We start from the raw sequence: 17566 nt of genomic DNA on the forward strand, positions 1-17566 counted from the left end.
ATTATGCTATACATCCATTTTAAAAACATAAATGTGTTGAAAGATGTTATATACTGTTATTTAAAATATACAAGATATCCCATTTCATTTTCAGGTCCTACTACAGCTGCAGCAAAGCAACATTTATACTCTTTCGGGTCAAAAAAGGTGCATTCACACTCAAAAATGCTGTGATTTTGTAAACATAAAGCACTGCTTCAGCAGTGACTTTGATAATAACCCTCATCATGGTTTATTACTTTGGAGCACTGTTGGGTTTTTCATTCTCAGCGTGAAATAAAAGCAAATATCTAACAGATAATACATGAAGAGGTGGAAATTAATCTACCAACATGAAAAAGATGTCAGTCAGAGAAAATAAAACAGAGTAGTTGCCTCAGCACTGACCAACATTTCATGTGCTTTTTGAATCATAGCTAACGTCAGTGGTCGCTCAGCAAAGATTGTTCAGTATTTTTAGGCATTTGGCATTAAAGACATCTTCTTACTCATAGTTTCTCCGTGTCTTTGTAACACCAGACAAACACACAGAACACAATCAATCCTATCTTTTAGTGGAAAAAAAGGGTTTATGAATGGGTTGGTTACAGCACTTAAATTGTAAACAAGATAAACTTGGACTGGCCATGTGAAAGCATCAGATATCCTATTTTGTTAGTTTTATTGCCATTCAAAAACAACAGTGAAAATGTGCGTCATTATTTCTAACAGGGTATCAAAATGTGACTTACGGCCTTCAGAGCAGAATTTAAAGAAATTTTAATCGCTATTTTGAAAGTAGCCAAAGCAAACTTCTCATTGCTATCATGAAAACAGCATTTTACATTTGATAGCCACTTTCTAAGACAGCTAAGAGAATGAAAGCAAAATTTTAACTGCAGTTTTAGAAATAGCAATAAAAAAAAATTAAATCTTTTTTTAAAAATACAGCAAATTTTATGGATCGTTTGAAATCTAAAATGTTGTGTCAAACAAATGATGGAAAAAATTGAAAATAAGATTTTCGAGAGAAATAGCAATGAACAAGATACAAACCATGAGATAACCTTTTTTGAAAAAAATTTGGCAGAAAACAAGACAAAGAAATAGAAGGGAGAAAAAAAAGAAAAAATACAAAGAAAATTAAAATAACTTAAGGAAAACAATTCAAAGAAAAAAAAAAAAAAATAGAAAATAAGTCAAAAAGAAAAAAAAAGAAAATAGAAGAAAAAACAAGAAAAATGTTAAACTTCTTGCTTTCATACTGCGTCCGTGATAAATGAGGTTTTTAGTCTGATGGAATAAAGTATCTCTTAGTGTGTGAAATAAAACAAATGAGGGTTTGAGAAAACAGAAAAAAAGGGAGCTGAGCGCATGATTTTAGAGGTAGCACACAATACCACTGCAGCTAATATAGAGGGTTTCAAGATTACATGGGAATATTATAAACTTTCATTTCTTTATAAACACTTTTTCAGATAATAGATTGCAGCTTTTCTAAAATGAAAACAGATGTGCAGTATAACATTTCAAAATACTGTATTGCAATGCAGGCAAAATAAATAAATGCATGTTTCAAAAGGAGATCACTTAAAACTGCAATCCAGTATTTTTGAAAGCACCACTGCTATTTTGATTTCACAAACATCAGCGAGATCTTTGAAGAGTTTCTCTTGTTATTCCACACAACTGAAACGTGCTGTGCTGGGAAGTTATTCAGCTTTCATCCCATAAACCTCGTCACGCCATAGCACTGTAGTTTCTGGATTGCAGCATTAAGAGTTAATAATATAAGAATCTTTTTTCTTAACCACAAGTTGAACATGCCTGAAGGCCTACCCTTGATTTGAATACTTTTACATATATAAGAATAAATATACACTGAGCTATTTTATACATTTCTGGTAACATAAACATATAACTTTATATCATTGATATTTATCTTCAAAGAAATGTCTTTCAAAGGCAAGAGGTTAAGATAAATTATATCAACCATGAAATTTGTAATACAAATGATTCTGACTAACATACAGAGTTAACCAATACACTGCTTATTAATTCATCACCTGACTACAAAAAAGAACATTCATTTTACAAAGTTTACAAGTTGTTTTGTATTGGCATTGTTAGTTTTGCCCTGTGGCGCGGACTGTAAGGCAGTCAGATCCTATGCACATATACTACATATCCCTGCTCTTTAATGTCCTGTTGTTTTCACAGTCTCTCCGCCTTTTGTTGGTCTGTTTCCTTCTTTAAGTACTTGTTTGTTGTATAATTGTATAATGCAAAAGGCAGAGAGCCACCTCTTCTGAAAAAAAGGAAGAGTCAGCAGGTTGGTTTAAAAAAAAAAAAAAAAAAAAAAAAAGATGCCTTCCCATAAGAAAGCAAAGTTTTCGTTTTTGTTCGTTATAATATCCGACAACGAATCGACTTACTTGTCCTCGCGGTTTAAAAAGCACATGCAGAACTGTTGCACATCTATGCTTCAGAAACATTTAACACAACAGATGAGTATTTCACCACTTGCTATAATACGATTTGTTTCCAGTTGCACATAATGTTTATAATCATACTTATTGAAATTGATTCATACAGCATTTTCAAACCTGGTTACAAAGTGCTGTACAAAATAAAAGGAAAAGGCTAAAAAGAATCAGTAATGGAAATGGCAGACCATGATTTGTCTTTTAAGGTTGACTTATCAGTTTTGAGGCTCAGTTAGTTTAAGCTGGCTTTAGACCAACAATGTCCCTCAGGTGTGAAACAATCATATTTTCAAAACTGAGCTGAAGATCTTCTGTTGCGATAAGGAAGGCAGCAGTAGCATTTTTATCTTCCTGAAACATATGAAAGCATCATCTTCAGGAGGGTATTCTCATTAAAGTTTATTTAACCTAAAAGAGGGGGTATTGTGCTTTTCTGTCAAGGTTTAAACTGTCCACCTGGTACATGATCTGTTGCTCAAAAAAAATCCCTACTTTTCTCTCAATGTTGTTTTAGAAAACCTGTTTCTTTAAGGCTCCCTGCTCCACAAACCCTTTCCCTCTGATTGGCCAGACATTTGGAAGCCTGTAAAGGGCAGAGATATGGATAGACTTTGGACTTGCCCATTCAACGTCTGATGACCAAGTTAGAATATCCTTATTCGGCTACCTCATCAAGTCTCATGAAGTTCTTGCTCTTTCTTTATTATTATTGAAATCTGCACAATTCATATGAAAATATAGCATCGTTACTCTGTAGCACAATACCCCCTCTTTAAAGAAGAGGCTTGGGATTCAAACAGATCTCCACTCACACATGGAGTTAAATGTAACTGATACTTTGATGTCTTAGCTAGGTCAGGTAAAATGTCTAAGTGTGTGTTTGACTGTAGATCACACTGCACTTTCGTAGCATAACTCATATCCACACAGTGTTTCCACTGTAGCAGCAGTCCCACTAACATGCTAGCTTGAGCAGAATACAAGAATAAGCAGAAGCTAGTGTGCCTTCCTTTATATAATGTAATGTGCAGATGAAGCCATGGTTTTCTTTTGGCACTAGAACGTAGCACGGTTTTAGTCGCATGTTTCTAGAGAGGCTGGCGTGGGTTCAAGCTGTAATTAAACAATTGTTTAATCAGATCTGTAAAGAATAATACAAGTGCTCCCATCGTGTGTAAGAAACAGTGGAATTCTCCTTTAAGTTCAAGATTTTCTTTGATTATCCCCCATTTGTCTTTCCTTTTAAGCCTGCATTACTTTGGAAGCACTCTGGTTGTAAAGTCCTATATAATCCATACTGTGATGACTTCTTTCACTGAGTTAAAACAGTAGCTGGATGTTTTTCCACAGCGTGCCATAGGACCACAGATTGTGTAGCAGTCAGCTGATTGTTTATTCGTCTGGCATCTCTTCAAATGGAATGGCTTTACTGTGAAGGATGCGTTAAATCATAATGGTTTTCATTGGGCATGTAAATTACTTAAAAGAATGAATATGAAACTAATTGATTAAAGCAGATTAAATAGAATAGCAGATCTCTGCCTGTACCCTGTATCTAATGATTTACCAACAACCCTGTTGCTCGTCACCATGAAGGGGTTTTCAGTTTATAGAAGCCGTCTACACTTTGTCTGCAGCAGCTTAGGAGAGAAGTTAAATGTGCTGCTTGTAGAGGGGAAATAACAACTCCATCTTTAAACGCAGTGTTTCACACACCTTATCTCACTTCTGGTTCAATAAAGAAACTCATTAGGTTCAGTATTGCCATTGTTGTGGCATTGGCTTAGATTTCAGTCAGAATGTGCAGTCGATTCCCTGCACACATTGGTCCTCGCGCTAAACTGATTGTCAAGTTCTCGTACAGGCTAAGTTTGAATATGTGCAAAGTTCTTTTTTAAAAAACGTGATGAAGCCTCCAGTGGTCCTGCTGGATGCAAAGCAAAGTTTCTCTTCACGGGTGTTTGGTGCAGGATGTGAGTCAGTCTTCTTACACCCGGGTGACCATCATGAGCTCTGGTCACCTTGGAAGCGGCAGTCAGGATCCATAGCCCTGGCTGATAGACTGAAGGGAGAGAAAAGCAGTGGAGTTACTATCCATCACCTCACACAGCTCCACAGGGGGCTTTTGTGAGAAAAGTTTACAAAGTTGTTTATTTACTTTTTTGCTGAGAGTGAGATGAAAAGGTAGATATGGTTGGATCCAGCAGCCAGTTAGCTTAGCATAAAGACAGGACACAGAGGGGGATGGCTAGCCCTCAACTCAATCCATCTTGCAGCACCTCTAAGGCTAAGTCACAAATATTTTCACATTTTAATAATTCAAACCAGTGGTATAGGGTGGAAATGAACATTTCTGTAAAAAAAAAAAAGGAAAAAAAAGTTTGTGTAGGAGGACTCCTTGGCAAGAGAAGCATGAGGAGTAGAGTCCAGGAAGCTCAAACCCTTTGCCAAGAAATAGTCCAGATACCCACCCCCATACAACAGCAAACTGTCATTAGTCATTTTTAACCTTTGCACCCATCGTTACATCAGGCTAGCTGTATCCACCTTTTGTGCTAAGCTACTTAGCAGCTGGTTTTCCCTGCTTATTTAGAGACAATGGTGTCAGTCATATTTGCTATCTTTCAGCAAGACAGTACACAGACAGCTTACATCTTATTTCCTGGATTTCACAGGAACTAAATCTCTCAGTCTGAAGGAATAGCATTTCTCAACACTAAACTTTTTCAGATTATTCTGAAAGATTCATCGTCCTAAGTGTTGCTTCTGAAACATATATGACTACAATCTGAGACGATAAAAACATTAAATGCATTAAATCCTAACTCAGCCTGCAGTGAAAACAGCTGCGTGCTCACAGCAGACTCAGCGGAGAGATATTTCTATATATGGTTGGAGTTTTCCAGAAGCCTTCAAGAAGAGGAGATGTTGCCTCTCCAGAGTTCGACGTAAACAAGGCATACAAAACCATCCTCTTCACCTGCGTCACAATCCAGCCCACATGGTGCATTCACAACGCTGAGCCCTGCAGAATCACTGTGACGCCGTCAGTGAGTCACACCGTCAAGGTTTTCTCATGATTAATGTGTCCTGCAGTATAACATCAGTCTTTTCATGCGAAATAATATTCACTTTCAGTGTTGATGATTTTGCTATTCCTTCATAGACACACTAGATTAACCTCTGCACATGAACTGAAGCTTCATCCAGCTCAGGATTATTAGGGATTACTCATTCTTCCCTTCAGATGTTTGCAATAAATGGTGAAATCTTACCGCAGATGTGACAGAAATGTGCTTTTAGAGAGATGAGATCGGGTGAAGTGTATGACTGCGGCAAACTTTTCCACTTGTACTGGCTTTGGCAAATGCTTTGGATGTGATGTAGGAATGATGCAAACTGTTTTAGGACATGACTGGTTTAGCAAATAGAGATGATAAAAGACGTAGACACAGGCACAAACCTGGTCTGTGAGGATTCGAGGCTTAATATCAGGAATGGCACCCCCTCTCAGCTCATCTTCCACAGCCATGAGTCTGACAACAGGGAAATAGAAACAAACAAACCGGTTGACAAAAATAGGATTATGAAGCCGGTGTTCTTTCAATTTTAATGCAGGATTGTGCAGCCATATGATGATATTAAGGTCCAGACATGTTTCTTGTGAGTACATTCAGCTATCCTCACAGCTTTTTAAAGCTGAATGTGAACTGCCTTCAGAACATGTGACAGTTTATATTCAGCTGTTCAGATACATGACTTGTGTGATGAGTGTTTGCAGGACTTAAGAGTGTGCACCCATCTGCTGTTTTGTACTCAGAGGTTGTTTTTTAAGTCAACTGAAGGAGGCTTTCTATCAAATGAAAAAGTGAGCTCTGCACACTCCAGCTATAGAAAAATTGGCTTTCAGAGATAAATTTGTTGTGCTGTTTTTCATTGTATTTGAACTCCCACTCCGTCTCATGATCATGTCCTTCCTGTTGGAGTTAGCTCAGCTAATTCAGCCAAATCAGAGTCAGACTGGCTTGATTCTTCTGTCTTTGTGTTTTAGTTACTGAAACACAATGAAGCCAATTCCCTGGAGTTTGGAACAAAATCTCTTTTCAACATCAAGTAAGAAATTTAAATGAGTCTCATTTGAGCACTGGATCTACATTTCAGTGAATATGACTATTTGCTTTCTCTCTGAGAGCTGACTGAGGAGATTGATATCATTTCTTTGTCGAGATGTTGAAGACGCCCTGTGGAGCTTTTTTTTGCAAAAGCGGTGCTGTGGATCAAAACATGAAGAGGTGGGTACCTTCATTGTTTAAGTTTTGTGTTTAAATGCAACACAGTAAATATAATTATGACAAAATATAGGGAAAAAAATGCACACTTTCATTTATTTTTTTTATGCTGTAATTATGAATAAGTGGCGTTCAGACGAGTTACTTGTAGGGATACTTCCCCTGTCAAGTAGTTGAAAAACTGTTCAGAGGGCACAACACTTAACCTCTAAACATAGAGATTGAATGATCTGTCCCTAGCTCACACTACAGGGTTTTGGGGCCAATTTGACCCTTATTCTGATGTTCAGCCCAGGTTATCTTCACCAACTAGTGTGAGCCGGTGACGGATCAATCTTCAACCCCACAGACTCGGCTCACAGATCCATTCAGAGCCACCACAACTTTTAACATGTTTGATTATCATCAGGATGTTTAAGCCAGTTATTTTTGCTGATGATGAAAACGGCCAATCATAGAGAGAGCCGCCTACGAGGGACCGGAAATGACAAAGATGGCAGCCACACGGGAGCAGAGAGACAGCTCTAGGAGATGGAGATGGAGGACATTCTTGTCAACCTGTGGCAAGACCATGAATGTCCATACAACATGTCCTGCATGGATGATTGCACCCTGTCATGGCTATCATAGCTCTGATTCTTGTGCTTTTATTAACATTCGCTTCCTTGTGAGATGACAAAGGATCACTTGGTGCGCCGTTTTCTCTGGTCTGAAAATCTTGATGAAATCCTGTAATGTGTGCAGGTTATTATGTTTTTCAAATCTTGTAGTGTGTGCGAGTTTAAAATCTAAGAGAAGATAATCTGTTAAGATTCTCCTAATGTGTGTCACACAACCCAATTTCAGAATCGTCTAAGGTTTTAAAATCCTGTAGTGCGAGCTAGGCCTTAAAGATCATCAAATTCAGTTTCACTCACATCTGGCACAGCACACAAGAATGAAAACTTTGACTGTGTCTTCTGTGAGTATGTTAAGTTAACATGCAGGTTGAAGTAACCAAGAATCAAACTAATTTTGAACTCACAATATAACTTTCATTAAAAAATCAAGTATCAAAGTATCTCCAAATCTTCTTTTTTTATTATTAAAAAAAAAAAAAAAAAACTCCACAGGGTATCTTTAAGAATGACGCCAAAGCCAGAAAGTTTGTTTCTCCTGTTAGCACAAATACCATAAGCTCTTTAAGAGCTCTCTAATAAATAGCACATATCTATGAAATCCCAAAATATTCATAATCAAATAAATAAAAACAAAATTTTTAAATAATTGTCATTTTGATAAATAACAGAAACATATAAAATATGGCCATTAAATTGTAAAATAAGGCAATGTTATTATGAAATATTTTTATTATTCTTTAATATAGAATTATTCTAATTAAATATTTCATAATGATTCAACAATTTCATACTTTAAAAAGAATGACTTTTTATTCATTTTTCAAGTTTTTATAAATTAAAAAAAAAATTTTTTACAGAGTAAAATTGTTTTAAATGTTCTTTTCCACAATGGCCTTTTTATTTCATAATGTTGTTTCTCATCAGAATGACTTGGTCTGTCAATCAAAGCTAGAGGGTGGGACCTTTGCTTGATCCTTTGAGCTCAATTAGTTTGAGAGGAGTCTAGCTGCAGACCTCCACTCTCAGCTGCTTAAGGAGTAACTCTGAAACTGACTTCTCTCCTGCAGCCACTGTGTCTCCAACATAGCATACACTCTTGTTTTAGCTTTTCAGTCTTTTCAGCATTAGTGAAAAGTCTTCACGTTTGAGTCGATACTGCAAGTGCTGCTGCAATGTCTGTGTAAAGGATCAGCCAATCACTTCACTGGCTCTGCCTTATGTGCTTTGATTGACAGACCAAGACATTGTGCTGAAAACAACATTATGAAATAAAAGGACTATTGTGGAAAAGGACATTATGAAATAAAAATTGACTTTTTAATTTTTTATTTTTTTTTTCAATTAAAGCTTGGAAATTTTTGTAAAAAAAGTAATTATTCTAAAAAATAAAAAATTGTTAATATAATCATTATGAAATACTTAATCATAATAATTGGATATTAAAAAATAATAAAACATATTTAATTACAATAGTGCCGTATTTCACAATTGAATGGCCATAGTACATATTTTTCTATTACTTATCAAAATTGTATTATTTCAAAATGTTGTTTTCATTTATTTATTTAATTATGAATCTTTTGGTGCTCTATACATATCATCCTGTTAGCTTAAATCATACAAAACATAAACTTTGAAATGGTCGTGGGGTTTTTTTAAATGTAGATGCAGTGAGGCAAACTGTTGCTAAGCTATGCTAGTTCTCTCTTAACTCCAGCACAGACACTCAAATGGTATCTATCTTCTTTCATCTCTCAGCAAGAAAGCTAATAAGCATATCCCCAAAGTATCGCAGCATCTATTTCAAAGTCCATCATTTAACATCATGAAAGTTACTCATACATTTGCTTTCACTGCAGCAATCATTATGTCTCCGTACCTTATGAGCCACAGAGCCTGTAGTCATGTAGTGATGGATATTGACTGCTTTACACAGCTTAAAGTAGGGCATACACAGATTTAATGAACAGTGTGGATTTGATCATTAGGAAAAAAAAATTCTTGCTATCTTTTTTGATGAAGTTCTACTTTTAGTGTGTGAGGTGTGATTTGACGGGAAAAGCTGAGCAGTAATTGGCTCGTCCTCAGTTCTGCTAGCTCCAGGGTGAATTCTGACACTAATCACCTGTTGATGATGCCTTTGATTTGGGAGTCCTTCTCCACTTGTTGCTGCTTCAGACGCCGTTCGCTGTCGTCCAGACGGTTCTGGTACTGCTGCAGGATCTTGTTGGTCTGCTGTTCCTGTGACAGGAGCCTCTGCTCGTACTCTTCAAGCTTACGATGAGACATCTTCAGCCTCTCCTTCAGGGAATGTATCTCTTCTTCGTACTCTTTTACCTGAGATAAAAACAAAGTCACTTCCCGTGTGTTGTCACTGAAATCTTCCTGTGTGATGATTTGTTTGATTAATACTGACACAAAGCTGTCATAAGGTTCTCATTATGACAAGCAGCGAGTGGAATAATTGTGCAGAAAAACAAAGGTGGGCGTGTGGAATGCTTAAAAGTGGAAAATAGTAAAATTACACGTGTTTGAATGTAGACAAGAGTGTCTGTAACGTTGGAAGTAAGAAATTTAATGTGCTGACCCTCTCCAGCCGGGACTCATCCATGCTCTTGGAGTACTCTTTCAGCTGTCCCTCACGGTCTGGCCGCAGGCTCTCGATGTCAGCAGAGAGATGAGGCATGTTGGACACCCAGGCTACTGTCCGCTCGTTGAGGGCTGGTGTCGTCAGTGTTGAACCCTGAAAGCAAAACAATCAGGCTTTAAATTCATGGTTTTATGTAAGAACTCCTTTAATAAATTTCTTCTGTTGGTTTCACCACAGACATGAAACTGTGCAAAGACTGACCTGTTTATTGCCTGGTTTGAGCAGATGCTGCTGCGGTGGCTGCAGCTGTCCCTGACCCTTCTTGGTGCTTTTTGTCGGCGTGTCCGTCGACACCTCTGCAGCAGCCGATGGGCCCTGGTTCTCTTTGGCGGAGCTTGTCTGGTACGGGAGCCCAGGAGCTGGACTGTCTGTGACGGACAGCTGCGTGTCCTGTTGTTGCTGCTGCTGCTGCGTTGACTGTTGTTGCGGCTGCTGACTCGGGCGTTGTTTCGGCTGACTGCCGCTGTAGTTGGTGTCGGAGGAGTCAAGGAGGAGGTTCCTACTCTGCGGGCGGACCTTTGGAGGAGTGGCGGTGGCTGAGTTGTTGATGGAGCGCTGTGACTTGAGGTGTTGTCCTGGGGCTATGGATGACTGGCGGACAGGGTGAACTGTAGTGGGCGGCGTGGCCAAAGAGGCCGGAGTGCCCGTGCCAGTGGTTGTCTGTGAAATGACGCCCATCAGATGCTGCTGCTGAAGAGACTCCTGAGAGGCAAGAGAAGCAGGAAAGAAAGGAATTTTCGAACATTATTAAAAAAAACATTTAAACTAATTAATGCAGCTTTTCTAATTACAGACTGTTGAACCAATTTTGCATTTTCAACTAAGATGAGAGGATCTTTATCAGTAAACATAACACCAGTACATAACAATTAACTTGAGCAGGTGAATGGAGAATAAACATAGTTAATAAAATAGATTGTGTCTTCTATATCAAATATATGTTGCTAGAATAAGAATTTAAATCTTTTGAATGTAGAAAAGGCCCTCGAATGGATCTGTCTCTGTGAAACGCTCACATTAAGGAGAGCTTCTCACCTGCACCTGCAGTGACAGCTGGTGCCAGGCGTAGTCATTGTTCTGATTCTGTCGGGTGAAATCATCGCTGTAACTGTGTGAGTGGACAATGCTGGGCTGCACCAGACTGCTCTGCGACCGCAAGCCCGACAAGTCCTCGCTGCGAGAGAAAGCATTGTTGCCAAAAGCCGGCTGGTAGTCATGGTGGCCGTTCTCGGGCTCAGGGGCCAGGAGGAGAGGAGGGGGATGAGGCTGTGACTGGGCTGGGGAGTTCTGGGCAGCCAGATGGAATAGAGGGTTCTGGAAAGACAGCGGGAAATTCATGGCAGCTGCTGCCTGCTGCTGCTGCTGAGAGATGGATTCAGTGGGCCCCCCTACGTGGCCCATCTGGCTCAGCCTCAAACCGGAGCCCCCCATACGGAGAGGGCCACTGAGGTTCCCAAAACTGTGTGCAAGGCCAGCGATGGATGCCTGAGAGGAGGTGAGCATGTCTCCCACAGAGTTCAGGTTGGAGATGCTGTTCATGCGGGAGTCCTGAAGGTCCATCATGGACACACTTTTATTCACACTGTGGACCTGAGAGAAAGAAGAACAGCACTTGTTGACGCTTTATGAAAGAGCCTACTTGACCTGAAAGGAAGAGACTCTGTGTACAGTGTTGATAGAAACAGACTTCAATGCAAATCATCTAAACTCTATCTTTGATTAAACTGTCGTATGGAGATGTAAACAGATATTAGGATGCTATAAAATGAACACAGTAAAGTTGTAAAATCAAAGCAGAAACTGATTAATATCACTGATAAAATCAATTTCTTCTTTTTCTATTTTACCTTTGGATCGGGTTCAGTGATGTCAGAGCTGCTCGTGCAGTAGGCAGGGCTGGATCGAGCCAACGGTGGGCGAGTCACGTAGAAAACTTCCCTCGACGAGCGGAGGTCTCGTTCTGCGTGACGCCTCATGTTCAGGTTAGATGAAAGAGACTCGACAGCCGAGACTCCAGTGGTCGGGGATGGGAGGCGAGAGATGTCTATCGAACTACAGATGAACAACAGACAGAGAAGTTACTGAGACTACATTGTCATGATAAGTAACCTTTAACCTCTGACCTTTCCTCTCCAACCTCCTTTGCTTGCAGACCTTTGTGAGGCTTTACAGCTTCAAACTTATGTCTATATACTGATCTGTTTATAACGCCACAATGTGAGTTTTTATGCTTTTGGTCTAAACACATTTCAGCATCTCGCACTAAGTGTAGTTATAGCGAGAGATAATAAAAGGATATGATCCACTATGTTTCCCTCAGAGAACCTGAGCTGAAAATAACATTTTTCTGGGTAAAACTGCCTAATTTAGTTACTTTAAAAAAGTGAAACTGAGGTTGATCCAGTAATGGAGAGCGCTGTGCAAGCACTCAAATGCGTCACATATATATAGAACAAAAATAGATTTTGTACTTCACGAGTCCCTGAAGACAAAACTCAGGACGGACTGAATAAAAGATGGAATCAGAGGGATGGAGAAAAGTGATGGTTATTTTTGATGAGATAGATGTATTCTAAAACCATGAACAGATTTGGACTAAATGATAGACTCCCTGGTCTGTTAAAGAAGAGGTGATCAGGAAGACTGTTAGCAAGCCTGCTCGAAACACTACTAAACAGCAAGATACAATGAGTCCATTGTGCTTGTTTACATCCAGGTAGTAAAACTTTAGAGCTACGTAGCTGTTATGGCTGTGTGTTTCTGTTTGTGTGTGTGTTCCCCGTTTCTTGAATCTCACAGCCTTCAAAGCAGAGGCATTTGAGCTGGGGACTGCTGCCCTGCTGCCTCTCCTTGGGGGTTTTGTTGTCTTGTTTGTTTAGTGTTGTTTAATGTTTGATTCTTTGATACGATAATAAATCCTCTTTTGTAATCGTTGAAGGTGTGTCTTTGTATTTTATTTGGGTCACCTATGGATTGTTGTTGGCCCCGTAGAGCCACTTGTCAGTATCAATATCTGTAGCGGCCAATGTTGGTCATTTTTTTGACACATCGGCCGATACCAATGTGTAAAAGTGGGCTGATATTTACTCATTAGCTGCCGGCCTTTTTCATATCATCTAGAACGATCTTTCAAGACCCAAATAATATTCTTTTCTATGACTGTGAAAACACCAAAACTACCAGAGAAGAGTGGACTCTTTTCTTTTATGTTTTTTTATGTTGTGTTTTTATCCAAAGAACACACAAAAAATACTTTTTAGATCCTCTCCATGGTCAATTTTTCTCACAATCACACCACTCCTCTCTCTGAACTACCTTGGCTAGAGATGGGTACCTTTCACATTCAAAATGATATGGTACCAATGCCCGTTACCTGGCAATCGGTACCGGTACTCAGCGGTACCAATTTTCTGTACTTTTTTGTGTTTATGTGGTAAAGAACATAAATTTGTTTCATAATAAAATCTCATTTTTTTTAATTCAACTTATTTTTCAATACATAACCTTAAAATGCTCTGTTCACCTCCAGCATGGAAAATCACCTACTCTCCCATCCCACTACCTCAGTCACAAGGATGTATTTAGATACCTAAACATGGTACCTTTAGATTTTACGTTAATCGGTACCCGGTACTTTTGACTGAATTTGGTTGGTACCTATAAAAGTATCTAAATCGGTACCCATCCCCAACCTTGACACATCATCTCTCAGATTTTTTTTTTTTTTTACCAATATTGATATCAGTATATTTCAGTTATCGGCCATAACAGCAATACTAATCTCGGATATCGGTATCAGCCAAAATTTTCAAATCTGTGCATCACTAGGTGAAACAACAGCAGTAGCAAATAACTTGGTAGAGGCAGCAAATCAGTAGACTTGCATTTTGGGCATAAATTAATATAAATAAAAATACTTTGTGAAATTGATCAGCCTGTCTGGTGCTGACTACTGTGGCTGATGTCATTTAAGCTTTTGTTTGGCACAACGCAGCTCCAAGGGTCACCGGGATATGTGATCTATCCTTCATGTTATTGTATGACAATCCATCGAGGACTGAAAAAAAAACAGCAAAGCCAAACTGAAAACTTCAGAACAAAGGTTTTTGCTTTTCTCTATTCTCATCTCAAACAAAGCTTTCAAAGAATCCAATGAACTTTCTGTCAAAAGTTTTTAATCTTTTGGCCCTCTCTTTAAGATTTTATTCAAGGACTGCACATGCCTCCTTACGTAACTGTTGCATAATGACAACAGAGTAAACCCAGCTAGAGAAGGTCTGACTCCATCCTGACAGTAACTCTTGACTCTGAAGTACAAGTGAAGGAAGACGTGGGGCTGGTTTGAACCGTGGACTGTTTTAAGAGAGTTTCCAGGTGTTTGATTTCTAAAATCTCTCCCACACCCACCTGCAAAAGGATGTGAGTGTTTCTCTTTCAAATCCAAACACTGCTGCAGATTTTGTATCAAACAGACTATCACTTGGTAAGCAGGTCGTATAGAAGTAAACACAAAACAGCAGAAGTGGAGTTCTCCTGTAATGCCTCTGTTTAGAGTTTTTCTTGAGACTATTAGGCCGTAATAGCATCTCTTGTGTTTTAACATTAGCAGAGTGGTAATGGATTAAAACACAGAGGAGAGAGGTTTGGGAGTGAGAGTCTGGGAACAGATGGTGCTGGCAATTACTGATTGATAAAATACTTAAAAAGCCTGAAGAGGTGCATTAGAATGAGTATTTTGGGTAGGAATACACCAGCGCTTTGTTCCGAGCCGCTGAGTGTACTTATTGTGTATTCTTGATATTTTTATGTCAGCTGTTATCTCTCCTATAAGTGAACTCACTATATCTGTGTTTTCTTTGTCAAAGTAAAAGCTTTAGCAATGCTCTACTCTCTAAAAGGACTCTCAAATCAAGTTTCATGTCAAAGCAAAAACAGCATGAAGTTATTGAAACCATTTCAGGCTACCTGTTTAAGTCACGCATCATAAGGCTTTGGAAGTCAGAGGACATGAGACGGTTGAAAGATGGCCGTGAGAAGGGTCGGTCTTTCTGTCGGTCAGGTTGATGATTTGTGGGCATGTGCAGCTGCGGGTTCCTCAGAGCCACGCTGATGTCGTTCAGCAGTCGTGGAAGGGGTCCAAGTTTGAGGATAGCATCCTAAAAGACAGGAAGGTTTTAAAAGGTGAGACAATCCTAAAGCTCCTAACCTTTTCTGAAGCAGTGATCGGCTAAGCAATAGTGAATTATTTAAGAGTGCATCTGATGTACTTTGACTCTTGTGGAGATTATTTGTAATAACCAGAAAGAAAACTAAGGGAACCCTGGTTCCAAAGAAGAGAGAGCCCTCAAACTTAATAGGGTTGAACAATTAATCAACTTGAAACCAACATCGCAATGTAATAGAATGCAATTTTCAAATCGCAAAGGCTGCAATTAGAAAAAAAAATAATGTACACTGAACTGGAGGAATATAGTAACTTGTACTGATTCTTCCTTTAAACCAGCAAAAGTCAATATGCTGGTTCTCTGTCAAAAACCCTGTGAGCTACAGAGATCCATACAGTTGAATGATTGTGGCTGGCAGAGCCATACCCCTTATTTACTTTACTCTGTATGGTTTGTTACTCTTACTGACAACAAACAACAACAAACCTCGGACTTGGGAAATGTGAGTATTTTAAATGCTCTGTGCCGTGGAGCAGAAGTAAGAGCTTTTCCTCAGTGTCCCCCCTGTCTCTGTGTTAGCGTCAGGATGCTAACTTTAGCTGTGGTTAGCCTGTTGCTTTAGCCTGTAATGTTACTGTAAACGAGCTTCGCTGATTGCTAAACATTGTGCACTTGGAACTCGTGGCTTCACTCTCAGTGACGCAGAGAGCGGGGCGGTAACAGCAGTGGCTCATTTACAAATGAAGGTCACGCCCACTAAATCAGAGCATTCTGAACAGAGGGGCTATGAGAGTCTGGAAACAATGCTGCTGTGCTTGATTTATTGGCTTTTTGGATCAAAACTTGTTACTACCATTTCATGAAGACATCAATGATCAATATTAAACTGCAGAAAACGAGCATAATATGGGACCTTTAAAATCTATTTTAGCATTGTAGCACAGCGGTAGCAAACTACTTAAATGGTTTGATAGAATTGCAGACAGCAGGGATCCTGGGATTTGCAGGGTGTGTAAGCGTGCTAGTGAGATATGGCACCAGATTAAGGCAGCTAAGGTGGAGGAAAGAGACCTAAACATGGTATTTTAAAGGGGCTGTGAGGACTTTCAAAGTGAACTTTACAAAGTCTCTCTTGTAGATATATGCATGAACATAATCCGCAATTTATTATGAGATTATCAGCACCACAATTGGTTATTACAAAACGCTATATCTCAGCTTCCTGATTTGGTCATTCAGGACCGGATTGATTTACAGCACATTAAAGTCTCTATAGCAACACCACAGCTGTGAGTAGTGCTAAGTGCAGCCTGGTACTACACCATGGTACAAACTGACTTTACAAAAATTGCTTATTGTCATGTGTCTAACAATAGCGCTACTTAACTATCAAAAACATCATCTCAACACTTTGTATCTGGTAAAAAGTTATCTTAAACAAACAAATGCACGCCTTGGTAAGAGTCACGTCCTCATGACAGTGGGTGCGAGTGCTCAAGGGAAACAGATTCTTTATCCTGGAAAAACACTGGCTTTTCAGATAGTCCTCACAGACCCTTTCAGACTAAACCTCATTTCACTAAAAAAAAAAAATGTTATGGACTGATTCAGACTGGGATTAAATAACAACAAACACGCAGAAGGTAAAAGGGATAATGACCTCCTCTCGTCTAAAACCATTACTCTGTTGTCTCAGATTTGACAAAAAGACACAGAGGATGATAAATCACACAAACTCTGCCATGGTCAAAGTAACGACCGAGCATATTATCATAACAATGATGGTAATGAAGGCTAATCTCATCTAATCTCTAGGTATCACAGCTGACCTGATTGAGAAGATTTTGTGTTGGCCAAATGTCATTATTTTCACTTTTTTTAATTCTTAATTTTTCCATTTTGAGTTTCAATTCTCAGAATCTGACGCTGAGTCACGAGCTGAGCAGGGGAGTTGACATTACAGTTGATGATGCCTGCTCCACATGCATTTTAATGTGAAACAGGTGTTGTTCCTGGATGGTGCGCTCGATCATGTTGACCCATTTCTGTCAGTAATTATTATGTTATCATATTACAGGGGAAAGGTTTGATGTTCCAACTACACATATGTCATTAAATGTCACTAATAATCTCATTTTAGATTATGAGTTTGTGATGAAAGACATGAAATTGGAAAACTTTACTTTTAACTAACCGTTAAAGAGATTTTTGACACATTTTTCTTTCCAACTCAGCCGTTAATACAGAAAACATTAAAAAATGTCTCAAATGATAAATGGAAATAAGGGATTTCAAGACTTGGCTTGAAATATTCATTTATTACTTTGATTTGAATGCGTTAACTGTGTAACCTGAGTTAAATGTTAAAGTTTTAATT

General features: G+C 38.8%; 1 protein-coding gene across 5 annotated transcripts in view; it reads right to left on the reverse strand.

Moving 5' to 3' along the window:
* Window positions 1–2316: 2316 nt before the first annotated feature.
* Window positions 2317–17566, reverse strand: part of syngap1a (synaptic Ras GTPase activating protein 1a) — a 43071-nt gene continuing 27821 nt past the window's right edge. For 4 of the 5 annotated variants that reach the window (XM_074686280.1, XM_074686285.1, XM_074686283.1 and 1 more), the window contains 8 exons: window positions 14990–15180; window positions 11872–12076; window positions 11060–11614; window positions 10226–10726; window positions 9962–10117; window positions 9500–9711; window positions 5929–6001; window positions 2317–4527 (listed from right to left, as the gene is read on the reverse strand). In XM_074686280.1, coding sequence (XP_074542381.1) covers window positions 4501–4527; window positions 5929–6001; window positions 9500–9711; window positions 9962–10117; window positions 10226–10726; window positions 11060–11614; window positions 11872–12076; window positions 14990–15180 — 1920 coding nt within the window. In that variant the 3' untranslated portion in view covers window positions 2317–4500. The remainder of the gene's footprint in view (window positions 4528–5928; window positions 6002–9499; window positions 9712–9961; window positions 10118–10225; window positions 10727–11059; window positions 11615–11871; window positions 12077–14989; window positions 15181–17566) is intronic. The other variant, XM_074686282.1, reaches the window with a different exon arrangement.

This window comes from Halichoeres trimaculatus, unplaced genomic scaffold (assembly GCF_033239565.1).
Source record: "Halichoeres trimaculatus isolate MK-OKI-2021-1 unplaced genomic scaffold, fHalTri1.1 fHalTri1_scaffold_14, whole genome shotgun sequence".
NCBI lineage: Eukaryota > Metazoa > Chordata > Actinopteri > Labriformes > Labridae > Halichoeres > Halichoeres trimaculatus.